At 41.7% G+C, this 27,223-nt stretch overlaps 1 protein-coding gene across 1 annotated transcript; it reads right to left on the reverse strand.

Annotated features, from left to right (window-relative positions):
- Positions 1-1,899: 1,899 nt before the first annotated feature.
- Positions 1,900-24,043, reverse strand: LOC308292812 (protein NLRC3-like; the record flags this gene model as incomplete). Its single annotated transcript, XM_080735237.1, has 7 exons — positions 1,900-2,023; positions 3,555-4,066; positions 4,343-4,491; positions 15,436-15,593; positions 17,125-18,840; positions 21,046-21,080; positions 23,984-24,043. 7 exons carry the CDS (start codon positions 24,041-24,043, stop codon positions 1,900-1,902), a joined length of 2,754 nt encoding a protein of 917 aa, XP_080591363.1.
- Positions 24,044-27,223: the final 3,180 nt, after the last annotated feature.

Genomic DNA, 27,223 nt, shown 5'->3' on the forward strand with positions numbered 1-27,223 from the left:
TTTGGTGGTGTGTTTAAACTTAGTCTTGCTGGTGTTAAGGACCAGGCCAAGAGCAGAGAAACCTGAATTCCCTGGAAGCTCTCCTGAAGAGTTTTCAGAACAGCATCTGGGGAGGAGCCAACCAAGCATACAACAGTGTATAAAATGACAATGTGTGATATTGACACAGACAGATACTCACATCTGGTAATGAGTTGAGGATTAAGCCAATCTTCTCCTCTGTGTTTCACTCTGTAGGAAGTAGAACAACAATGCATCAATGTCTCAGTGTCTAACATTTAAGGAGCCTGTTTCTACTACTAGCAGACTACGGCTGCTATGACGCAATCGCCGTTGCGGTCCAAATTGTTACGCAAACAGCCGTCAGCGACGGGGTCCCACCCCTTTTACTGAGCGCTTTGGTTGCCATGGTGAGATTGTTTTAGTGTTAGTTTAAGTTTACGGTTATGGTTAGGTTTACAATAACAACTCAAAGACCAGTAGTCACAGGTCTATCCATTATAAAGGCCTTTTTATTTTTCTATATAAGTTGGCATGGTATGCTGCAGAGCAGGTAGCAACAACGGACGCGTTTTGGTGTTAAGCTGCACGTCGGAAAGTCGGAACTTTCCGATGAAAAGTTTGGTGGTCGGAGACACTATGGACAGGCTTTACTTGGGAGATAATAAGCTATGATCTTTTTTTCGGTGGCATCTTATGATTAATCAAACTACATCAACACGTTTACCTCATGTTATGTTTAATCAAACTACAACAACACGTTTACCTCATGTTATGTTTAATCAAACTACAACACGTTTACCTCATGTTATGTTTAATCAAACTACAACACGTTTACCTCATGTTATGTTTAATCAAACTACAACACGTTTACCTCAGCGCCTGGAGTGGACCACGGTTCAAACATTAATCGCACGTCCCAAAAAAGTGCAGTTAAAAGGAATGTGCGTTGACTCGTTATTATCGTCTTAAAAGAGTAGTTCACCCCCAAAATTGATTACTCATGCCATGGAGACTTGAGTTCAATAATATATTTTTGTGTTAATTAACAAAAAAAACAAAAACAAAAAAAAACATTTTGGAGGTGAACTACTGACAGCCCTATACTAAATACACATGAGGGAAACAGTGCACATTCAGTGCACTAACATGGACACAGCTCAAGTCTACTCACTTGCAGTTCTCCAGGACTGGAACATTCACCATCATGTTGGAGCTCAGGTCCAGCTCTCTTAGGGAGGGATGAGAGCTTACAGCTGAGACCAGAAGTTCACAGCATCTCTCTGACAAGTAGCAGTGAGCCAGTCTGAATGAATAATGAAACACCAGATTGATTGCTTGATAATCATATTTGAACTGGGAACCCCAAACCTGACAAGCACTTGGAACTTTGCAGTGATCTTGTAGATCGGCTATTTTCACAATGTTTTCCTCTTCCGTAATATTTTACAATTTCAAAAGTCATTAAATGAATTAATTAATCATCTGGGGACCCCACAAAATAATATGGGGGCCCCCTTGGGGTCACACGTCAAAAATAGACGATCTACAAGCTCACAATCGTTGCGTCCTCGACGCGTTGTGAGCTTGTAATGTATCAGCTATTTTGGATGTGCAATCCCGTGGTATGACAAAGTAGCCTATAAATTTGTGTTAAAGGGATATTACACTTTCAAACATATATGTTTGCGGTAATTTTAACGTCTACTCAGGCACATACGCTTGGGTTATCATGATATCAAGCATATTAATACATTCTCACCACAGCATTCATATTATATTCACATAATACAGTACATAATAATACAGAAGTGATCAAAATAAATTGGGTAAATGTATCTTACCGTAGAATCTCCAGCCTACAGTGCAGACTCTTCAGTCCTTTACAGAGCAGCTCCACTAGTCCTCTGAGTCGTTCAGGTTGTTTTCACTGAGGTCCAATTCTCTCAAATGGGAAGGATTAGAGCTGAGAGCTGAAGCCACAACTTCAACCTCTGTCTTTCTGAGGTTACAGCCAACAAGTCTGTAAATGCAGATTAAATCAGAGATTATCAAAACAAATTATACATATATTTAACAGCAGAGTGTGGAATAGACAACACCACACAGGAAGAGCAATTTTGATAACAAAGCTTTCACCCAGCTGTTAAAGGTGTGAAATGAAGACTGAACTACATTGCATATTTACTGTCTAAAAAACTGTGTAAAAGCTTTACAAACAAGCTGCTAGAGACCAGCATTCAGTCTCTCTATTTCTCATCCCTGTCTCCTCAAGCTGGGCCACAGCTGCAGGCTTTGATCTGGCTTCGAGGTGGAGCAACGACACACATACATTGTTTATAAGTTGTCCATAGACACATTTGGCTTTGTGTGTGTGTCCATCAAGACAGACATTGTAACTCATGAAAGGCACTGCTCACTTCACACTGGTATGATTTTTATTTTAACACATCGGACGCCCACGTGGTTTTGAAGTCTTAATTTGCTGGTGCCCATGGCAACGCGTCATTTTACCTACCGGCGAGAGTACTGGCGAGAAAAGTAATCAGAGTAAATGTAATCCGAGTATGTCCTGTTTATTTCGCAAAAATCTTTTCTTTCAGTCAGGACCGTTTTTTATCATTTCTAAGCCACAGTGTTTGTGTTACGGCATGTAGAAGAGGCTGCCGTTTTGAGAAAAAAATTAAAAAAAGGAAGAGAATCCAGAGAAAACAGCATTTTTGTGCAGCCGCTAAACAGGAAGTCAACGAGACACACAGCACGTCCGGGTGACGTAATTGCGCGCTGCATGTTGGGAAATGGAGTTTGTTTCATCACCGCGGTAGCCAAGTGCAGTAGCTACAGTACAGTATAGTTTACTGTACAACGCGTCAAACGCGTCGTGGGCCTCCAGCGACATCAAAGAAATTGACTTGTAGACACCACATGGGCATCCGATGTGACACTACTGAGTGTAAGTGGGTTCAAACCACTGCTCTGGAGGGTTCAACCAGCAGGGATTTTAGACTCTTAGTTTAGTTAGTGTGGTTGCTATAGGAAACACACTATTGTATATTCGGTCAGAGAGTTTTTTTTTACCCATCAAAGTGAACCTGTGTTTTGTAAACTTTTTAGTGATGTTATCTGGGTTGGGAGGCTGCACAACAAAAGGGTGAAGCTTTTGGTCATGCTTCACTTGACATCACAGTATATAATATAAATGACATCACAGTATCTAATATAAATGACATCACAGACATCAGAATATTTAATATAAATGACATCACATTATCTAATATAAATAGTAAGATGGAATTTATTTCCCAGTTGATTCCTCGTCACTTGTGTCACGGCAACCACACTTGCAATTTCCTTGAATTGAATCTTTCTGGTTTTTACCCTGCTTTATTGTGGACTTTGCACAAAATACCACCAGTCTCTATTACACAGACAGTATTATTGGAGCCTTTGTGTCAACCTTAGTTTCTAACTTTTGTGTCAACCTTAGTTTCTAATTATAGTGTACTGTAATGTCAGATTGACTCTAGGGTATTTCTATTCACATGACTACTAACCGAGCCTTTCTGCAGTTCCTCACAGCTGGGATCAGTCTCCATCGCCCCTCCTCTGATGCTTTGTATTTGTCCAGGTCCAACTCATCCAGAACCTCCTCTGACATCAGCAGCATGGCGGCCAGAGCTGAACACTGGGATGGAGACAGACTGTCCCCTGACTTCAGGTACTTTTGGATCTCCTGAAGTACTGAGTGGTCGTTCATCTCCATCAAACAGTGGAAGATGTTGATCATTCTCTCAGGAGAGATAGGATGATCTTCAGTGGTCATCTTCTTCAGGTTGTTAATGACTATCTGGATGCTCTCTGGACTGTACTTTTTCTGACCCAGTAGACCTCCTAACAGACTCTGGTTGGACACCAGTAAGAAGCCATGAAGGAAGCGGACAAAGAGGTCCAGGTGGCCATTTTTACTCTTCTGGGATTTTACCATGACTCTCTTCAGGAAGTCTTCCAGGGTCAGCGAGTATCCTCCTCCTCCTCCCAGGAACATCTCCAGTACCTTCGTGTTCTTCTGTGTGAAACAGTGGAACAGGTAGACTGCAGCCATAAACTCCTGGATGCTCAGATGAACAAAGCTGTAGACCTTTCTCTCAGATTGAACAGTCTCTTCTTTGAAGATCTCTGTGCACACTCCTGAGTACAGCGAGGCTGCTTTCACATCAAGGCCACACTCTTCCAGGTCTTCTTGGTAAAACATGACACTGCCTTTCTTCAGATGTTCAAACGCCAGCCTACCCAGCTTCAGAAGAACCTCATTGTCCTTCTCCATGAGCTGCTGTTGATTCACATCATGACTGTCATCATACTTTTTCCACTTCCTCTTTGTCTGGACCGACAGGAAGTGGCTGTACATCTGAGTCTGGGTCGTGGGCAGCTTTTTTCTCTTGTCTGTCTTCAACATGTCCTCCAGGACGGTAGCGGTGATGGAACAGAAGACTGGAATGTGACACATGATGTGGAGGCTCTTTGATGTCTTCATGTGTGAGATGATTTTGCTGGCCAGCTTCTCATCATCACTGAATCTCTTCCTGAAGAACTCCTCCTTCTGGGGGTCTGTGAAGCCTCGTACTTCTGTCTCCATGTCAACACAATCAGGAGGGATCTGATTGGCCGCTGCAGGTCTGGTAGTTATCCAGAGGAGGGCTGAGGGGAGCAGATTCCCCTCAATGAGGTTTGTTAACAGCAAGTCCACTGATGATGTCACTGTGACATCAGAAACAATGTCATTCTCTTGGAAGACACGAGAACCAATGCGAATGTTCTTGAATTTCAGTGGAAACCTGCTTTCATCCAGACCATCAAAGATGAAGCCAACCTTCCAGACAGCAAGCTGCTCTGCTGTGACCTTCTTTAATTCTGGGTGGAAACGATGGATCAGTGAGAGAAGACTGTGCTGCTCATTTCTTACCAGGTTCAGCTCCCGGAATGAGAAGGGAATCAGGAGAATGATATCTTGATTTTCCAAACCCCTTGCCCAGTCCAGAGTGAACTTACGCACAGTGAATGTTTTTCCAATGCCAGCGATGCCTTTGGTCAGAACTCTTCTGATTGGTTTGTCTCTGCCAAGGAGGAGGGGCTTAAAGATGTCACAGCATTTGATTGGATCATCATGGAGGGTCTTCTTCTTGGAAGCCGTCTCAAGCTGCCAGACCTCATGTTGGGTATTAACCCCTTCACTCTCTCCCGCTGAGATGTAGAGCTCTGTGTAGATGCTGCTGAGGGAGGGCACTTCAGTGACGTATGTCACACGATCAAGACGGTTCAAGCCGACCTTATAAACCTTTAGAACCTCCTGCGGACTGACACCTGCTATGAGAAGACAATGAAGACATTTTAAACATTCAGTTGAATTTATAACTTTACATCCTTATATATGTGTATGCACATTATTAATTTAACCACTTAAACAGCAGCTTCCGTATTCTGGGAAAATCCTTTACAAAAAATAGCAGATCTACAAGCTTACAAGCTGATCTGTAAGCTTGTAGATCTGCTATTTTCAGCGAATATATTTCATGTTGTGTGAAAGCAGAAAATACACTAGTATAGAGCCCTGAGGGTCTAAACAACATAAGGGGTTTAAGTGTTTAATAAAACTAGGAAAAACAGGCTAAAGAAACATTGGATCACTGGTTTTCATACAGAGTTGATACATGTTTAGCATCATTATTTCAACATGGATACTGATGACACATTGTGGACATTTAGTCTGACAATGTCTTCTGTAATTTCAAACATTTCAGTTATTAACTGTGTTAATTAATGTACATGGTGTCCAGTCTTACTGTGTCCACTGCTGGTGTGACTGGGTGTCTTCAGTCCAGGTGTGGTTCTGGATCTCTTGGACGCCTGCTCTGTCACAACACAACCACTCCTCTTCCTCTCTCTGTGGATATGAATAGACAACTTTTTATGAATATAGTAATGTGTAAAAATGTGTGAACTATTCCTTTAAGCCACAAGCAACCATATCTTTTTAGAGTGTGCTCTGAGTACTGCTGGCCAATCAGAGACAGAAGGGCTGCTCCAGCAGCCTGCTGGACAGATTTTGATATATAGACTTTGTTAGATAGTGACTCCTCAGAGATCTCTCCGGAGTGCAGCTGAAACTTGTTGGTTTCAGTTGGACGCTGTCTTCTAGCTTGCTGTGGATGCAACTTTATGTTGTGAAATATCAGGCTTGTATTCTGTTTACTTTCATGCATTTGCTGTTCATATGTTTATATATTCATGTGGGGAATCTACCCTGTGTAATCATTAAACATGCTGAGTTTAATAGCTGAACTGGTGCTCCTGTGTAATGTCTCATAACTGGACTCTTAGGATATAGAACGGCGCATCAGCTGGTGACCCTCGACGTCTATCCTGTCCGGAGTCCAGGCGTCCAGTCCAGGGGACCGGTCCATTGGGGACCCCTCCGCAGGTTTCCAGCAATATTTGGTGGTACAATTTAAAAGGGATCCCAGAGGTATGCATATATTATATGCTTAGTATAGGTAGTTGTACCACGTAAAGTATTGTATGAAATCTGCATTATACCAAATTTAGGTTAATGATAATATATAAGAAGAGTTAAAATATTACACATGAATTCATTTTGAATAGCATTTGAATAATTTCTGTGCAAACTTAAGTCTCACGAGACCTTTGTTTCCAACCTAGTTATTATACATGACCAATGAGATCCAACCTAGTTATTATACATGACCAATGAGATCCAGCCTAGTTATTATACATGACCAATGAGATCCAACCTAGTTATTATACATGACCAATGAGCTGTGGCCATGTTGTCATGACAACACTATGAATATTAACACACAGGAACAACGACAGACTGTCAACGATCAATTTATTAAACAATTATTACTTCTACACATGATCATAAAATAACATGTGAACAATGAGAACAGCATCACATTAATATTCAATGAAAGCACAATAATGGAATGAGTGAGGAAACAATGATCTGATAATGAATCAATGAGTAAACAATGAATGATTGATTTGAGTTCATTAACAACACATTCAGTAGATGTTTGAATCCAGAGTGATTGACAACGATCTGACAAAAATATATTGAACATTTCATCAACAAATAAAAACTAGACTAAAATGTCAGGGAGGGACAAGTGGAGAAGAGATCCAGTAGAACTAAAAGACAAGTCATTTTATGTTTGGTTGCACTCGGGTGTTGCTCTCTCTGAAAATAGCCGATCTACAAGTTCACAACGCGTCACAGACATGCTGTGAGCTTGTAGATCAACATTTCTTTGGCACAGAGCTACAGTAACTATAAATCAGGCATTAAGATGCCATCACAGCCCTCCAAGAATTTACATTTTCATTTTAGTCGACTAAATAAACGGTTGATCTGGTCAACTAAAATGCTATGACATTTAGTCAACTAAAATGCTATGACATTTAGTCAACTAAAATGCTATGACATTTAGTCAACTAAAATGCTATGACATTTAGTCAACTAAAATGCTATGACATTTAGTCAACTAAAATGCTATGACATTTAGTCAACTAAAATGCTATGACATTTAGTCAACTAAAACTAGACAAAAACAAATAATAATACGAAAAACAGTATGATTAAAATATGACACAATAATTTGCTATCAAAATGAACACTGCTCACAATGTGTCACTTTGTGATGTAGATCTTAGCTATTAGATGGCTTGTAGATCTGCTATTTTCACCCAAGAGATCTGGTGTAGAGGTGGGGGAAAAGCAGGGGACCAATTACAGAACCCTGGGGAACCCCAGTCAATAAAGTATATGGGGTTCAAGTGGTTCAGTATAAAGGTTTATATACAAGAAACAATATTGATATTGTGACAATTACATGATCAAATATACAGTTTATCTCTGTCTATTGAATAAAAATATCAAAAATAAAATATACATCAAATATGAGTTTGTATCTACATAAGAGAAACAAGTATAACACTGATATTTACATTATCATCATTGATGGACAGTATTTATGATACATATTTATAAATGTGTGGAGTGGAGGTTTGTGCACTTCTATCTGATCTAATCTAAGATCTAAAGCTCCCTGTGGTGATGACTCATTTTATACCATAGAGTTTGACATTAATATGGATTTGACCAGGGACCCCCATTTGAACATATTTGTACCAGGGACCCCCATCTGAACATATTTGTACCAGGGACCCCCATCTGAACATATTCGTACCAGGGACCCCCAAACAACATTTGTATATTTAAAAGAAAGTTTATTTTTTTTGAGCTTGTAGATCTGCTGTTTTTTGAATAGCCAACATACAAATGGATTAAGTGGTTCAAGTGATTGTGATGCTATGTTAACTACTTTTCCTGGGGACCCCCTGGTTCGCAGTCCACAACCCTTGTGGGGTCCCCAGACGCATGGAGGTCACCGAACACCACTCTGGCACGAAACGACCAAACGACGCGCTGTGAGCTTGTAGATCTGTATTTTTTAATAGCCAGACCCCACCCACCTCAAAATGATAATCTTAAAGTGGTTAAAATGTTGTTTTTACTGGGGACCCCCTGGTAAACAGTCCACGACCATTGTGGGGTCCCCAGACACATGGAGGTCACCGATCACCACTCTAGCACGAAAAGACCAAATGACGCGCTGTGAGCTTGTAGATCTGCTATTTTTTTTAAACCATGAACATTTGTGCAAACCTTTGAATGTATATTTTTAAAAGCAAACTTTGCTTCTGGGGGTCCCTGGAACAACACATTTTGAGATGGGGGGGGGGGGGGGGGTCAGCGACCAATTACATGTAATTTTGGGGGTCCTTGACATGAAAAAGGTTTGAGAACCACTGATTTAGCAGAATCTGGTAAAAAAAGTAGTGTTCACGATTTTTCAAAAATAGCAGATCTACAAGCTCGGGGACTCGGCACTCAGTGCCGCGCTGTGAACTTGTAGATCTGCTATTTTAGGGAAAATGTTTGTGTTTCTTTTATATAATTTGTAACATTTTTAACGACACAATCTGTCTCATGGGGGTCCGGGGTCAAAGGTCAAACACACATGGGGGTGTTGTCATGACAACGTCAGAGAAACACTGAATCTACAGGAGCTGTAATGTGTGATGTCACTGTGCTGCTGATTACATCATCATGATGATGTCACCGTGATGTCACCACGAGTCACTCATGCCCAAATATGGAGTCCATGATGTGGTAACCATGACAACCTGCACTCACTCAAACATGTTGAGTAACCATGGTGACCTGATGTCACCCTCACATAGAGACTCTATCTCTGCTCACACAGACACACTGAGGAGGGGTACCATAACTCAAACCCAGCATAGAGAGGTTCAGTGAATTTGGTGTTGAAGGAGTACAGGTGTACCAGTGAGTCATATGACACTGTGTAGAAGGACAGAGTCCCAGCAAGACAGTCCACAAACACTGCTACTCTGTTGGAGGCCCTGACAGGGAGGACAGTCTGCTTACTATTGTGTCTGACACTGTAACTGTTACCACTGTGACCATCACGCTCCAGTCTCCAGGACATGTTATTGTATCCAAGCCCACAGTCATAACCAGCTCCTTTCCTGCTGATCCCTCTATAAGTCACTGCTATCTTAACCTCTCCACTGCACTCTACCTCCCAGTAACAGCGTCCAGTCAGACCCTCTGTACACAGAACCTGAGACCATACATCAAACCTGTCAGGATGTTTAGGATATGATTGATCCTGTCCCTCACGTGTCACCTTCCTGTTGTTCTCAGACACAGAGAGGTCTCTGTATGCTGTGTTTGTGTCCAGAGTGAGACGATGGAAATCTGATGAGAAACACACAGTAAACATTAAATACATCATTCACTGACTGACACACAACACACACAACACACACACACACACACACACACTTGAAATAAGACATGGAACCACTTTATTAATTATTTTATGCTTTAACTATTGAAAAATAGCAGATCTACAAGCTCGCAGCGCGGCACTCGAGCTTGTAGGTCTGCTATTTCTTATTTTGTATGTATTTTTTTCCTTTGAATAATTCTTTTTAAAAGCGAACATTTGTGACTGGAACAAGATATTTTGATATGGGGTCCGCGGCCAAACGTGTGTCATTTTGGGGGTCCTTGACATGAAAAAGTTTGAGAAGCACTGATTTGGAAGACATTTATAGAATGGGGTGAAAATATTCACACCTTTTCAGGATTTTCCAAAAAGAGCAGATCTACAAACTCGCAGCACGCCCTGAGGTTGTACGTCTGCTATTTTGACCCCTGTGGGTGAAGCGGACGGATGGGGGTCCTCGCACCCTAGTGTGACACCCAGTGTCCAAATGATGTGCTTGTAGATCTGCTATTTTTAAATAGCCAATACAGAGCAATATGGATAAAGTGCATAAAATGTGGTGTGAACTAGTTTACTGGGGACCCCCTGGTAAGCCCCCAAGGACCCCTGTGGGGTCCCCGGACAGGTGGAAGTGGCCGCCCACTAGTCTGGCACCAAACGACCAAATGACAACCTATGAGCTTGTAGATCTGCTATTTTCAGAATAGCCAATAGAGAACAATATTCTCAAAGTATAAAATGTGGCACAAAGTAGTTTAAAGTCCGTTGTTCTAAGTGCGACAGGGGGTTTATTCCACAACTTGGGGGCCAGGAGGGCAAACTGTCTCGGACGAGTGGATTTTTGCCCTGGAGTTTTTAGCGAGGGTTCTGTCAGCATCCCTGTGTTGGCTGATCTAAGTGAATGCGTGGGGGTGTAGGGGTTGATCAGGTTTTGGAGGTATGGAGGAGCCATACCTTTGGCTGCTTTGAAGGTCAGCATCAGTGTTTTGTATTCAGTGCGGGCCGTTTTGTATTCAGTTTACTGGGGACCCCCTGGTAAGCCCCCAAGGACCCCTGTGGGGTCCCCGGACGGGTGGATGTCACCCCCTCTAGTCTGGCACCCAGTGACCAAATGACACGCTATGAGCTTGTAGATCTGCTATTTTCAGAATAGCCAATAGAGAACAGGGGACCCCCTGGTGCACAATCTGTGACCCCTGGGGGTCCGCGGACCAGGGGGGGATCCCCGCCAACTACTCTGGCACCAAATGACCAAATGACGCCCTAGGAGTTTGTAGATCTGTATTTTTGAATAGCGAACAGAGAGCAATATGCATTAATACATAAAATGTTGCGTGAACTAGTTTACTGGGGACCACCTGGTAAGCCCCCAAGGACCCCTGTGGGGTCCCCGGACGGGTGGAGGTCGCCGCCCACTACTCTGGCACCCAGTGACCAAATAACGTGCTGTGAGCTTGTAGATCTGCTATTTTTTCTAAAAGCATGAACATTTGTGCAAACCTTTGAATGGTGTATTTTTCAAAGCCAACTTTGCTTCCGGGGGTCCCTGCAACAACACATTTTGAGACGGGGTCCGCGACCAAATCAATGTAATTTTGGGGGTCCGTGACATGAAAAGGTTCGAGGACCACTAATTTAGAAGAACGGTTTGGAATGGAATCGGGTAAAAAATATTCAAAGACCTGCACAAATATTCATGATTTTTCAAAAATAGCAGATCTACAAGCTTGCAGCACGGCACCGCAAGCTTGTTAATGTGCTATTTTTCACACATGCACGCACGCACTCTCTCACACACTCTCACACGCGTATTAGTAACCTTTCTTTTAGTGTTGATTTTGTTGACTAAAACTTGTACTGCTTAAATGCTGGATGCAAAATATTATTTGTGGGTTGTTGAAGGCTAAATGAGGCTAAATGTGACGGATTACCACACACCTGCATCCTGTTATGTAGAGACACACATGGGGGAAATTTGGTTGAAATGGAAAACAACAAATGCAGAAGCGACTTGGAGCACACTTATGGGGAAGTGAATTCAGACAAAGTCTGGCAGAGGTGTATATACAGTATACTGTCCCCTTCAGAAGGAACATTGGGCTCTCTACCCCAGCGAGAGGTCGCACGCCAAAAGACCTCTTGCACCAATCTGACAGAGAGAGAGCCCCCAGGATTAACAATTTTAATTCTGTAAAAGAAAGTATGGAATGGAAATGATCAACCGGTTGGTGCATCTCTAACCTTTGAAAGGGTAATAAGAATTTATTCTGCTTTCTTACTATGATGATTATTATCATTATAGTGTAAAAATGGAAACGATGATTTAGACTAAATTGGGAACATTGAAATGTACTTTGAATGCTTTTGCCTTTTTCTATTTCTGTAAAAGCTTTTATTTCTTTAATAAATTTACCTGCAAAATATATCATTCAAAATCTGATTTTTATATGCATCATTATGAAATGTATAACCATAGAGATCTGCTTAAATAGGGTGTGTTGAACCTATAATCTAAGTGTGGCCTAACTTGTTGGGATATTGATTCGAAGGTTTAGTTAATATTCAAAAACACCTCCTTGGATCTAATTATCCTAGATTCAAAATAACTACTCTGATAATACAACCAACAGTCAGATTCAGCAGCGAGCTACAGTTAATCTCAGGTTACAGAGGAGGACCAATCTATTGGGTCATAGGCAGAGGTTTCTGATGTTGAAATTAGGAGGGACTGAGAGATGGATGTAGTTAGATTTCAGAGCGAGTCGTTGCAAATATACGCTTAAAGTTGTCTATTGTTATTTAGACTTCTAAAACCTATTGAAATGGATAGCGTAACGCCATCCTGTATGGGATTGCGTGGATTAATAACAAACTATGACTAAATGTTCGTCGACTCGCTTTTTTTTTCACTGACGAAAACTAAATAAAATGTCTCTGACTAAAACTAAAACCGATACGAATCCGTAGAGGGGTAGAACTAAATTTTCTGACCAGGATTTGGGGAGTAAGAGGCAAGAATCCTTCTCCATCGTAAACACTGTTGCTGAGGGAGGCTACTTCCTGAAGAGACACAGCACACACTGTGATTGGCCGTATCATGTGTATCATGTGTGTATGATCCGCGATGTGATTGGCCAACCTATACACACCGTACACGGATGATGCAGATGACGTAATTTTGCTGGGAAATCCAGTCCCCGGCCAGGATCATAGAAAACATATTTAGAGAAGGCTTTAGGGGCTGAAATTAAAAACGGAGTTGGGGTTCTAAAACTTTAGCGATTTAGTAGTTAGGACAATTTTAAGATTAGTTGTATTTAAAAAGTTACATAGTATGGCTTTAATTCTCAAATAATTGACAAATCCGTATTTTATGCGACGGGTGGCAACCCCTACATTTTTTAATTAACATTTTTTTGTACTTTTAAAACATACTTTACAAATTCAGAACCTGTCACAATGTTACATATTTTGAGCTTGTAGATCTGCGATTTTTGTCTAATTTTCAAATATAGACGATCCAAAAGCTCACAATGCATGGTGAGCTTGTAGATCGGTTGTTTTTGGAACTATATATATATATATATATATATATATATATATATATATATATATATCAACTTAGTCAAATGTGAGCATTCTTTAATAAAAAACATGTTTTATTAGCCTGTTATTTGGTGGTGTGTTTAAACTTAGTCTTGCTGGTGTTAAGGACCAGGCCAAGAGCAGAGAAACCTGAATTCCCTGGAAGCTCTCCTGAAGAGTTTTCAGAACAGCATCTGGGGAGGAGCCAACCAAGCATACAACAGTGTATAAAATGACAATGTGTGATATTGACACAGACAGATACTCACATCTGGTAATGAGTTGAGGATTAAGCCAATCTTCTCCTCTGTGTTTCACTCTGTAGGAAGTAGAACAACAATGCATCAATGTCTCAGTGTCTAACATTTAAGGAGCCTGTTTCTACTACTAGCAGACTACGGCTGCTATGACGCAATCGCCGTTGCGGTCCAAATTGTTACGCAAACAGCCGTCAGCGACGGGGTCCCACCCCTTTTACTGAGCGCTTTGGTTGCCATGGTGAGATTGTTTTAGTGTTAGTTTAAGTTTACGGTTATGGTTAGGTTTACAATAACAACTCAAAGACCAGTAGTCACAGGTCTATCCATTATAAAGGCCTTTTTATTTTTCTATATAAGTTGGCATGGTATGCTGCAGAGCAGGTAGCAACAACGGACGCGTTTTGGTGTTAAGCTGCACGTCGGAAAGTCGGAACTTTCCGATGAAAAGTTTGGTGGTCGGAGACACTATGGACAGGCTTTACTTGGGAGATAATAAGCTATGATCTTTTTTTCGGTGGCATCTTATGATTAATCAAACTACATCAACACGTTTACCTCATGTTATGTTTAATCAAACTACAACAACACGTTTACCTCATGTTATGTTTAATCAAACTACAACACGTTTACCTCATGTTATGTTTAATCAAACTACAACACGTTTACCTCATGTTATGTTTAATCAAACTACAACACGTTTACCTCAGCGCCTGGAGTGGACCACGGTTCAAACATTAATCGCACGTCCCAAAAAAGTGCAGTTAAAAGGAATGTGCGTTGACTCGTTATTATCGTCTTAAAAGAGTAGTTCACCCCCAAAATTGATTACTCATGCCATGGAGACTTGAGTTCAATAATATATTTTTGTGTTAATTAACAAAAAAAACAAAAACAAAAAAAAACATTTTGGAGGTGAACTACTGACAGCCCTATACTAAATACACATGAGGGAAACAGTGCACATTCAGTGCACTAACATGGACACAGCTCAAGTCTACTCACTTGCAGTTCTCCAGGACTGGAACATTCACCATCATGTTGGAGCTCAGGTCCAGCTCTCTTAGGGAGGGATGAGAGCTTACAGCTGAGACCAGAAGTTCACAGCATCTCTCTGACAAGTAGCAGTGAGCCAGTCTGAATGAATAATGAAACACCAGATTGATTGCTTGATAATCATATTTGAACTGGGAACCCCAAACCTGACAAGCACTTGGAACTTTGCAGTGATCTTGTAGATCGGCTATTTTCACAATGTTTTCCTCTTCCGTAATATTTTACAATTTCAAAAGTCATTAAATGAATTAATTAATCATCTGGGGACCCCACAAAATAATATGGGGGCCCCCTTGGGGTCACACGTCAAAAATAGACGATCTACAAGCTCACAATCGTTGCGTCCTCGACGCGTTGTGAGCTTGTAATGTATCAGCTATTTTGGATGTGCAATCCCGTGGTATGACAAAGTAGCCTATAAATTTGTGTTAAAGGGATATTACACTTTCAAACATATATGTTTGCGGTAATTTTAACGTCTACTCAGGCACATACGCTTGGGTTATCATGATATCAAGCATATTAATACATTCTCACCACAGCATTCATATTATATTCACATAATACAGTACATAATAATACAGAAGTGATCAAAATAAATTGGGTAAATGTATCTTACCGTAGAATCTCCAGCCTACAGTGCAGACTCTTCAGTCCTTTACAGAGCAGCTCCACTAGTCCTGAGTCGTTCAGGTTGTTTTCACTGAGGTCCAATTCTCTCAAATGGGAAGGATTAGAGCTGAGAGCTGAAGCCACAACTTCAACCTCTGTCTTTCTGAGGTTACAGCCAACAAGTCTGTAAATGCAGATTAAATCAGAGATTATCAAAACAAATTATACATATATTTAACAGCAGAGTGTGGAATAGACAACACCACACAGGAAGAGCAATTTTGATAACAAAGCTTTCACCCAGCTGTTAAAGGTGTGAAATGAAGACTGAACTACATTGCATATTTACTGTCTAAAAAACTGTGTAAAAGCTTTACAAACAAGCTGCTAGAGACCAGCATTCAGTCTCTCTATTACTCATCCCTGTCTCCTCAAGCTGGGCCACAGCTGCAGGCTTTGATCTGGCTTCGAGGTGGAGCAACGACATACATACATTGTTTATAAGTTGTCCATAGATACATTTGGCTTTGTGTGTGTGTCCATCAAGACAGACATTGTAACTCATGAAAGGCACTGCTCACTTCACACTGGTATGATTTTTATTTTAACACATCGGACGCCCACGTGGTTTTGAAGTCTTAATTTGCTGGTGCCCATGGCAACGCGTCATTTTACCTACCGGCGAGAGTACTGGCGAGAAAAGTAATCAGAGTAAATGTAATCCGAGTATGTCCTGTTTATTTCGCAAAAATCTTTTCTTTCAGTCAGGACCGTTTTTTATCATTTCTAAGCCACAGTGTTTGTGTTACGGCATGTAGAAGAGGCTGCCGTTTTGAGAAAAAAATTAAAAAAAGGAAGAGAATCCAGAGAAAACAGCATTTTTGTGCAGCCGCTAAACAGGAAGTCAACGAGACACACAGCACGTCCGGGTGACGTAATTGCGCGCTGCATGTTGGGAAATGGAGTTTGTTTCATCACCGCGGTAGCCAAGTGCAGTAGCTACAGTACAGTATAGTTTACTGTACAACGCGTCAAACGCGTCGTGGGCCTCCAGCGACATCAAAGAAATTGACTTGTAGACACCACATGGGCATCCGATGTGACACTACTGAGTGTCAGTGGGTTCAAACCACTGGTCTGGAGGGTTCAACCAGCAGGGATTTTAGACTCTTAGTTTAGTTAGTGTGGTTGCTATAGGAAACACACTATTGTATATTCGGTCAGAGAGTTTTTTTTTACCCATCAAAGTGAACCTGTGTTTTGTAAACTTTTTAGTGATGTTATCTGGGTTGGGAGGCTGCACAACAAAAGGGTGAAGCTTTTGGTCATGCTTCACTTGACATCACAGTATATAATATAAATGACATCACAGTATCTAATATAAATGACATCACAGACATCAGAATATTTAATATAAATGACATCACATTATCTAATATAAATAGTAAGATGGAATTTATTTCCCAGTTGATTCCTCGTCACTTGTGTCACGGCAACCACACTTGCAATTTCCTTGAATTGAATCTTTCTGGTTTTTACCCTGCTTTATTGTGGACTTTGCACAAAATACCACCAGTCCCTATTACACAGACAGTATTATTGGAGCCTTTGTGTCAACCTTAGTTTCTAACTTTTGTGTCAACCTTAGTTTCTAATTATAGTGTACTGTAATGTCAGATTGACTCTAGGGTATTTCTATTCACATGACTACTAACCGAGCCTTTCTGCAGTTCCTCACAGCTGGGATCAGTCTCCATCGCCCCTCCTCTGATGCTTTGTATTTGTCCAGGTCCAACTCATCCAGAACCTCCTCTGACATCAGCAGCATGGCGGCCAGAGCTGAACACTGGGATGGAGACAGACTGTCCCCTGACTTCAGGTACTTTTGGATCTCCTGAAGTACTGAGTGGTCGTTCATCTCCATCAAACAGTGGAAGATGTTGATCATTCTCTCAGGAGAGATAGGATGATCTTCAGTGGTCATCTTCTTCAGGTTGTTAATGACTATCTGGATGCTCTCTGGACTGTACTTTTTCTGACCCAGTAGACCTCCTAACAGACTCTGGTTGGACACCAGTAAGAAGCCATGAAGGAAGCGGACAAAGAGGTCCAGGTGGCCATTTTTACTCTTCTGGGATTTTACCATGACTCTCTTCAGGAAGTCTTCCAGGGTCAGCGAGTATCCTCCTCCTCCTCCCAGGAACATCTCCAGTACCTTCGTGTTCTTCTGTGTGAAACAGTGGAACAGGTAGACTGCAGCCATAAACTCCTGGATGCTCAGATGAACAAAGCTGTAGACCTTTCTCTCAGATTGAACAGTCTCTTCTTTGAAGATCTCTGTGCACACTCCTGAGTACAGCGAGGCTGCTTTCACATCAAGGCCACACTCTTCCAGGTCTTCTTGGTAAAACATGACACTGCCTTTCTTCAGATGTTCAAACGCCAGCCTACCCAGCTTCAGAAGAACCTCATTGTCCTTCTCCATGAGCTGCTGTTGATTCACATCATGACTGTCATCATACTTTTTCCACTTCCTCTTTGTCTGGACCGACAGGAAGTGGCTGTACATCTGAGTCTGGGTCGTGGGCAGCTTTTTTCTCTTGTCTGTCTTCAACATGTCCTCCAGGACGGTAGCGGTGATGGAACAGAAGACTGGAATGTGACACATGATGTGGAGGCTCTTTGATGTCTTCATGTGTGAGATGATTTTGCTGGCCAGCTTCTCATCATCACTGAATCTCTTCCTGAAGAACTCCTCCTTCTGGGGGTCTGTGAAGCCTCGTACTTCTGTCTCCATGTCAACACAATCAGGAGGGATCTGATTGGCCGCTGCAGGTCTGGTAGTTATCCAGAGGAGGGCTGAGGGGAGCAGATTCCCCTCAATGAGGTTTGTTAACAGCAAGTCCACTGATGATGTCACTGTGACATCAGAAACAATGTCATTCTCTTGGAAGACACGAGAACCAATGCGAATGTTCTTGAATTTCAGTGGAAACCTGCTTTCATCCAGACCATCAAAGATGAAGCCAACCTTCCAGACAGCAAGCTGCTCTGCTGTGACCTTCTTTAATTCTGGGTGGAAACGATGGATCAGTGAGAGAAGACTGTGCTGCTCATTTCTTACCAGGTTCAGCTCCCGGAATGAGAAGGGAATCAGGAGAATGATATCTTGATTTTCCAAACCCCTTGCCCAGTCCAGAGTGAACTTACGCACAGTGAATGTTTTTCCAATGCCAGCGATGCCTTTGGTCAGAACTCTTCTGATTGGTTTGTCTCTGCCAAGGAGGAGGGGCTTAAAGATGTCACAGCATTTGATTGGATCATCATGGAGGGTCTTCTTCTTGGAAGCCGTCTCAAGCTGCCAGACCTCATGTTGGGTATTAACCCCTTCACTCTCTCCCGCTGAGATGTAGAGCTCTGTGTAGATGCTGCTGAGGGAGGGCACTTCAGTGACGTATGTCACACGATCAAGACGGTTCAAGCCGACCTTATAAACCTTTAGAACCTCCTGCGGACTGACACCTGCTATGAGAAGACAATGAAGACATTTTAAACATTCAGTTGAATTTATAACTTTACATCCTTATATATGTGTATGCACATTATTAATTTAACCACTTAAACAGCAGCTTCCGTATTCTGGGAAAATCCTTTACAAAAAATAGCAGATCTACAAGCTTACAAGCTGATCTGTAAGCTTGTAGATCTGCTATTTTCAGCGAATATATTTCATGTTGTGTGAAAGCAGAAAATACACTAGTATAGAGCCCTGAGGGTCTAAACAACATAAGGGGTTTAAGTGTTTAATAAAACTAGGAAAAACAGGCTAAAGAAACATTGGATCACTGGTTTTCATACAGAGTTGATACATGTTTAGCATCATTATTTCAACATGGATACTGATGACACATTGTGGACATTTAGTCTGACAATGTCTTCTGTAATTTCAAACATTTCAGTTATTAACTGTGTTAATTAATGTACATGGTGTCCAGTCTTACTGTGTCCACTGCTGGTGTGACTGGGTGTCTTCAGTCCAGGTGTGGTTCTGGATCTCTTGGACGCCTGCTCTGTCACAACACAACCACTCCTCTTCCTCTCTCTGTGGATATGAATAGACAACTTTTTATGAATATAGTAATGTGTAAAAATGTGTGAACTATTCCTTTAAGCCACAAGCAACCATATCTTTTTAGAGTGTGCTCTGAGTACTGCTGGCCAATCAGAGACAGAAGGGCTGCTCCAGCAGCCTGCTGGACAGATTTTGATATATAGACTTTGTTAGATAGTGACTCCTCAGAGATCTCTCCGGAGTGCAGCTGAAACTTGTTGGTTTCAGTTGGACGCTGTCTTCTAGCTTGCTGTGGATGCAACTTTATGTTGTGAAATATCAGGCTTGTATTCTGTTTACTTTCATGCATTTGCTGTTCATATGTTTATATATTCATGTGGGGAATCTACCCTGTGTAATCATTAAACATGCTGAGTTTAATAGCTGAACTGGTGCTCCTGTGTAATGTCTCATAACTGGACTCTTAGGATATAGAACGGCGCATCAGCTGGTGACCCTCGACGTCTATCCTGTCCGGAGTCCAGGCGTCCAGTCCAGGGGACCGGTCCATTGGGGACCCCTCCGCAGGTTTCCAGCAATATTTGGTGGTACAATTTAAAAGGGATCCCAGAGGTATGCATATATTATATGCTTAGTATAGGTAGTTGTACCACGTAAAGTATTGTATGAAATCTGCATTATACCAAATTTAGGTTAATGATAATATATAAGAAGAGTTAAAATATTACACATGAATTCATTTTGAATAGCATTTGAATCATTTCTGTGCAAACTTAAGTCTTTTAATCTCTTTGCACCATGTTATATTGAGAACTGTATGAGAGACTTTTGTCTGTATGTTTATTAGCTCTTTTGAATCGATTTTAATAATAGTTAACAACAGGAGATAAAAATATATGCTCTGTATGCTGGAGAAGGTAGCAGCGGTGAGGCGATTGTCTCGATCAAAAAAATATATGCTCTATACGCTGGAGAAGGTAGCAGCGGTGAGGCGATTGTCTCGATCAAAAAATATATGCTCTATACGCTGGAGAAGGTAGCAGCGGTGAGGCGATTGTCTCGATCAAAAAATATATGCTCTATACGCTGGAGAAGGTAGCAGCGGTGAGGCGATTGTCTCGATCAAAAAATATATGCTCTATACGCTGGAGAAGGTAGCAGCGGTGAGGCGATTGTCTCGATCAAAAAATATATGCTCTATACGCTGGAGAAGGTAGCAGCGGTGAGGCGATTGTCTCGATCAAAAAAATATATGCTCTGTACGCTGGAGAAGGTAGCAGCGGTGAGGCGATTGTCTTGATCAAAAAAAATATATGCTCTATACGCTGGAGGGGTAGCAGCGTGAGACTTGTTGTCTCGATCAAAAACAAATGTTAAATGCTCTGTACGTTGGAGATGAAGTGCGAACGGTGAAATTGCTAAGTCGCTCAGCCTCGAAGTAAAAAGATAAGCGACAGGTTTTGATAAATAAAATATACATGTATCTTTTTCTTTTCTTCTTTCTTTTTTCTTTTCTTTTCTTTCCTCCACCTTTCAGACAAGCAAGAGCTGCTGAGTTCCTGACCTTGTGAAGAGAACCAGTTTAGGGTGTTGTGGTCCCTTTGAGGGGTAAGTGAAAAGAGACAGTTGTATGGGATTAGTGTCTGTAGGGTGTGAGAGTGGCTAGGCGCACCCACTTATAATTCATAGGCTGTGGCAAACACGGTTCCATAAATGACTCTCAATCGTTTGTGTCTTAGTACAGTCCGTTTTTGAGTCATTATATTTTATCAGGTTTGCCGCAAAACACAAATCTGATGTGATTGGGGTGGGGTTTGTAGGGAAATACTGATACTGTTTTCCGTGGGTATGACAGGTCATATTCGCTCCGAAATAAATTAATATTTGTTTATTAATTTATTTTGAGCTAGCGGCGTGTAGCGACGTAAGTCCTGTGACAGCAGGCAAACCTAGGGTTTTGACGGGGTGGAAGAGATTTGCAGTTGTAAAAAATAAGAAATAAAAACGATTGACAGACAGCAGACACTTAGGAAAAAATCAGGAAGAACCTCTCTCCAATCCTTTGAAATCTTCAACATGGCCACTACTTTTGATGAAATCTTAAACATGGCCACTACGTTTGAACAGCAGTTCACTTTATATGGAAGGAGCATTGACTCCACACATGGGACAAAGGCTATTTCCCTTCTCCATTGGACCAATCGCTTATTGACAGAATGGAAGAATGAAGGAATTCTGATCTTAACCTTACACCCTCGTGAATGTGGCTGTGTACAGACTGACCCCCACCATTGGCCTGTCACAAGAGATCAAATATGCCAAATACATAAATTCGAGGAGGAGCGTTGGCGGTTTGCCAAAGAAGGAACGAAGAAAACTGTATTTTCTAGCAGTACAGAGGAATACGTTGAGAAGCGCTATCAAGTCTCCAACCTTTTCTATCAAAGACTGTTATTGACTTCTCCTGAGAAAAAATCTAAAGCACAGCTGACATGTGAAGTGCTTTATCAGGATCTGTCCGAGCTGGGTCCGCCTCCCCCGCCTTATGCTTCTGCTTCCCCTCGCACACCCATGGCTACTTTCGATGATGCACAATCTAACTTACAGTGTCAGGACTTTGTTGTTACAAATCCTGTCGAAGTGACAAACAATGAGGTGGACATAGGCAGTGACAGTGTGAGTACCACACACGTTACGGTTGGGTTAACCATCCCTGAGCTGTTCAAGCACATTCTAGAACAGCAACAGATCTTGCAGCGAGCCAGTAGCATGGTGCAGGAAGTGTGTCAAAATCTGCTTCGCCTTCCTGCTGCAGGGAATAGGATTGAGGGCTTGAGAATCCCTATAACATCACCACAACAGGCTGACATACTGCAGGAGTTCAGCTCTGGTGTGCAGATTCCAAGCATGCCAAGGCATAAATCTGTCCTTAGCTCACAGTCCAGCTTGCATGAGATACCAGCAATGTTGAGCCATGGTGATGCAGAGCACAAACTGTCCTTCGACGAAAACACCAAAGTACCCAGTGGCCAGTTTCCAGTAAACTTTGACCATCACATAGGCAGACAGGTTTATGAGCCATGGTCACTCCTAGATCTTGAAGCCTACGTGTGCAAGTTACCCTCTCTGTCTAGTGGTGTTAATGTGTGGATAACAGAATTAAACCGCTTGACAGCCCATGAGGAAGTTGCAGTGAGAGATCTTCGGGCCATTTTGGGTCGAATCAAAGGCACTATGTGGTTAACTCGATTTGAAAATACTGCAGGAACCATGCAGATAGCAGACACATCTTTGCTTGCCCAAGTCTGCACACGATTTTGGGATGCACTCCGTTTAGAGTTTCCCATGAAGACGGATGTGGCCTTAATGCGTACGCTTAAAATGAAACCTGATGAGAACATTCACGACTATATTACGCGTGCCCAGAGCCATTACTTCCATACAATGTGCTCACATTATGACCGAGATGATACCCATGTTCAAATCTTTCGTGACATGGTTCTTACAGGCCTCCCTGACAACTTATGTGACACCCTAGCGGATGTCGCTGGACTAAGTGTCGAACCCCAGGCTGAATGGCAAGCTGTTGTGCTTCACCACTACAACAGATACATCAAGGAAAATAACACAAAATCAGAGAGCACAACGGAAATTACGCATAAAATAGCACTCTTACAACTACAGGAATTAGAGCGACAGAAGAAAAAACTTCACACAGCTGCCCAAGATGCAGCCTTTGCTGAGTGCATGTTGACAGTGCGCACAACCACACCTGCCCCACAGGAGGTGATTGGAGATTGGCCAATGATAGACCCACCTTCCTCCATGTGCTATCAAAATACTTACCCAATGCAAAACTCTGTGTTTAGAGGACCTACACAAAGAGGTTTAAGGAGGAGAGGAAAGCAGCAACATCAGGGTCTTAACACGCAGCAATACGCACGTTTACTGCAGAACACAGAATGCTGGCATTGTCATGAGTTTGGTCACCTCCATCATTCGTGTCCACTAGGGTGGTCACCAGTAGGACCTGTGAATGGAGGTCCTGAGGAGGAGGACTTTTCCGGTAACCCTGTACAGGACTCCCAAATTGATATGTAGGCATATTTTCAAAATATTTTGTGCCAACCAGGGACCACAAGATGATTCCAGATTGTTTACACTTTTTGTGAACCTAACCCTAACGCTAACACTAACGATAACCCTAACCACCGTCGGACTGCTGCCCCGCCGGACTAATGGGACCAATATTCTCACCTTGACAGCCACCCATAGTCACATGTTTGGTACAACAGCAGCCATTAGGCATAATGGGTGGCTGTGTGTATGTCTGTAGCCTGTAGCCTTTTTCCTCAGCGTTTTGCCATAGCAAAATGTGTGTGTGTGTACTGTAGCATAGCCTGTGCATCCTAGACTTGGATCCAAGTCTGAGGATGTTATGCAGGCACGACCACCGCTCACTTCACATTGGGTGTGATTTCCTTTTTTCTTGTAGACTGTACCGTAGGTGCATGGCCCTGAGACAGCTGCTGGTGGAAGGGGAGGACAGGCGAGAAGGGCATAGTGGCCCCTTTGTTTTATTGCTGGAAGTAAGAGATAAGGTTTTTGGCATTTAATGAGCGCAGGAGAACAGGAGAGGTTTAGCAACCTAATACTCAACTGTGAGGGGGGCAGGGCAGTCTGATGTGTGAATGTTATAGCGCTGTAAATGAACCTTTTTGTATGATTCAATATTGCGGCTGAGTCAAAGTGAATTGATCTTTTGAGTCTTCAATTCCGCTGGGTTTTAGTCATAAGGCCATATGTGAATCCCAAAGATCGCAATACATGTGTCTGTCATGTAAAAGTCTTGTTAAGTGTTAAATGTTTGTGTGTAGGCCTACAGAGTGTGAGTGTGTCCAAGTGGTATAGAAAGAAAGAAAGAAAGAGAGAGAGAAAGAGAGAGAGAGAGAGAGAGAGAGAGAGAGAGAAGAGAGAGAGAGAGAGAGAGAGAGAGAGAGAGAGAGAGAGAGAGAGAGAGAGAGAGAGAGAGAGGGTGAGCGATGTGTGTGTGTGTGTGTGTGTGTGTGTGTGTGTGTGTGTGGGAGTGAGTGCATGTGTGTGAGGAGAGCAAGGGAAGATTCCTCTGCATTCCTCCTGTCACTAACAAAACCTTGTATGTGTAGTGTTAGTGCATGATTGAGTACACTTCAAACAGCATAACAGTACTGTTATACTTTATAGATTGAATGGAGGGTGTTGTTGGGGTCTGCAGGCCCCAACATGCAACACTGCTTTATTTTGACCATGGTGCCCCACTTAATAATTTATTAAATCAATCAGAAGCCAAATTGAAGTATTTGGGATATGTGATTCACAGTGAAGGGCAAAACCCTATCCAAAAGTAATTTAATAGTTATGTTGAAAACAATAGAGGAATTAAGTGCACAAATGTGCTCTTATGAATAAACGATTACCCAAATTCTATGTATACTGGGTCAAAATGTTTATCAGGACAAGTAGAAGTATAGGAAGTACTTTTCTTAGTCATATTGAATTATAAAACATAGCAGTTATGGAAGCCTTGTTGCATTTTAGAAACAACAGCTAACCGGAATGTACTCAGTACTTTTCAGCCTTCCTAGAAATTTACTCCAGTAAAATATTTTGTTTTGGAAATGTACACGAGTAAGAGTAATAAGCATCGAAACAATTAGATTAGTACAGATCCTAGGTGCAGACCTCAGTTACTACAGTGCTTCAAGGTCAGGTCTTGTACTCCCTAACATTCCCACAGTGCTTGGTTTGTGGGACCCGTCCCTCCCACACATGCATGCGTTTGTATGCGTGTACTCCCTAAATTCCAGCTAACAGTGCAGGCAGAAGATTTAGAATTATGCTTGTAGAAATGCCATGGAAACTTTCAGCACAATATTGCGTGTGGCTTTCATAGATTTTATTTATTTATTTTATTTTATGATTTGAGTACAAAGGGGCCCCAATGCAAACAAGCCAATATATTTCTGTGGGTTTAAAACCTTTTAGTGGTACTTATATAAGTGAACTCTACCCCCCCCCCCCCCCCCCCCCATCTACCCCCCGTCATTGTAACCACTTGCTCAGGTTATGTGTAGTATCATTCCCCATAATGATGAAGAATAAACTCATTTGATTCAACAATATGTAGGCCTACTCCTTAACTTGTAAGAGCCCAGAGTGACAGCTGTCTGTCTGCCTGATGAGAATCTCAAAAGTAGCCTATGGCATTAGTGACTGCCTCACCAACGGCCCACTGACCAATGAATATTGGATTTATTAGCCTCAGATCAAAACATCATAGCTGTAATTTATAGATGATATAGAATTTTAAAGGAAATAATAATTGCATCGACTGTCTATCCTGCTGCTGCTGTATACTGAAGGCAGGACAGGCTCGTTTCTGATTTAGTGGCTGAATTGTATGATAAGAATGTGCTAGGATTCAGCTCTGGGGGCGCCGATCTGCAGGATCACAGTGCTTCTCAAAAGCGGTGTGTTTGCAGATCGGCGTTCACAAGTATTATATAAATCATACGATGCAAACAGAGGGCAAATCACCTTTTTATTTTATTTTTTTTATTTTTTATTTTTTTCTTCCCCGCCCTGCATTCCACAGTGTACAGGCAGATGAATTAGACTGGGGGAGACGCGCTTGTACTGCCATGAAGACAAGTACTGGGTACAGCAGTGACTGTACTGTATTGTGGGCTATATGTTGCTTACTATCATATACAAGGTTTTATTGTTATTTTTATTTCATCTATGTACTTGTGTTTGTCCATGGCAGGGCAATCGGAGGGGTTATATGTACCATTATGGTGCGGAAGAGTGTACAGTTTACAGTTTGCAGGTTAGGCATTTAGCAGACGCTTTTAATCCAAAGCGACTTACAATAAGCAGATAACGCCGCGATAATTAACAAGATAATATGTCAGTACATCATCAACAATATAACAAATGCAAATGGATATCTATCTAAAAAAAAAAAAAATGTAGAAGCCAAGGGGATTATAGGTAAATGTCCTGTGTGTTTGACATGCGTAAGCTACATACACATTCCTGGTTAGACCACATGACTAGGTTGTGTTGTTTTTGTTTGGCAATAGTTGGATTGTTGTATTTTATTTCATTTTGTTTGTGTTTTTACTGAGCCCTGACCATTTTGTAGATGTTAGTTAACTTAAGTGGACAGTTATCCATGGGTTTGCTGTGTCCAAACGTGTAAGCTTGTGTCATTTGATCAGTCTCAGATAGTGGAGGGAACATGGTAAAAGTACCCACTCTTAGGCTATATGATTCCCCTTTTAGATGTTGGAGGTCATAATACCTTTGCTATGAGCTCTCTCCCTATGATGATTACAACTACAGTAGACTATATGCATAGATCTGCTAATGACAATGACACAATATTTATGTTGTAGTTTTAAGTTTTATTATTATTATTATTTTATTTGTTGTTGTTGTTTGTTTGTTTTTGTAACCCCGTTGAGGTTTTAAGTTCATTGAATTTTATAAAGGAGGGTGTCTGTAACCTTTTTGAAAATGTAGGGCTAGGGCCATCTTTTTCTTTTTCAGATGTGCCGTGTCAACAAAGTTTTAATGACACCCCATAGTAAAAAATCTCTCATGTTTTGATGTCGGGACAGTGTTATAATGATCATTAGACTCGGAGCAATAACCCACCCGACTCCCTCCCCGGTCCCTGGCCAGAGGTCAGGGTTTTA

This window comes from Nannobrachium achirus (genome assembly GCF_963921795.1).
Source record: "Nannobrachium achirus genome assembly, chromosome: 10".
Lineage (NCBI taxonomy): Eukaryota > Metazoa > Chordata > Actinopteri > Myctophiformes > Myctophidae > Nannobrachium > Nannobrachium achirus.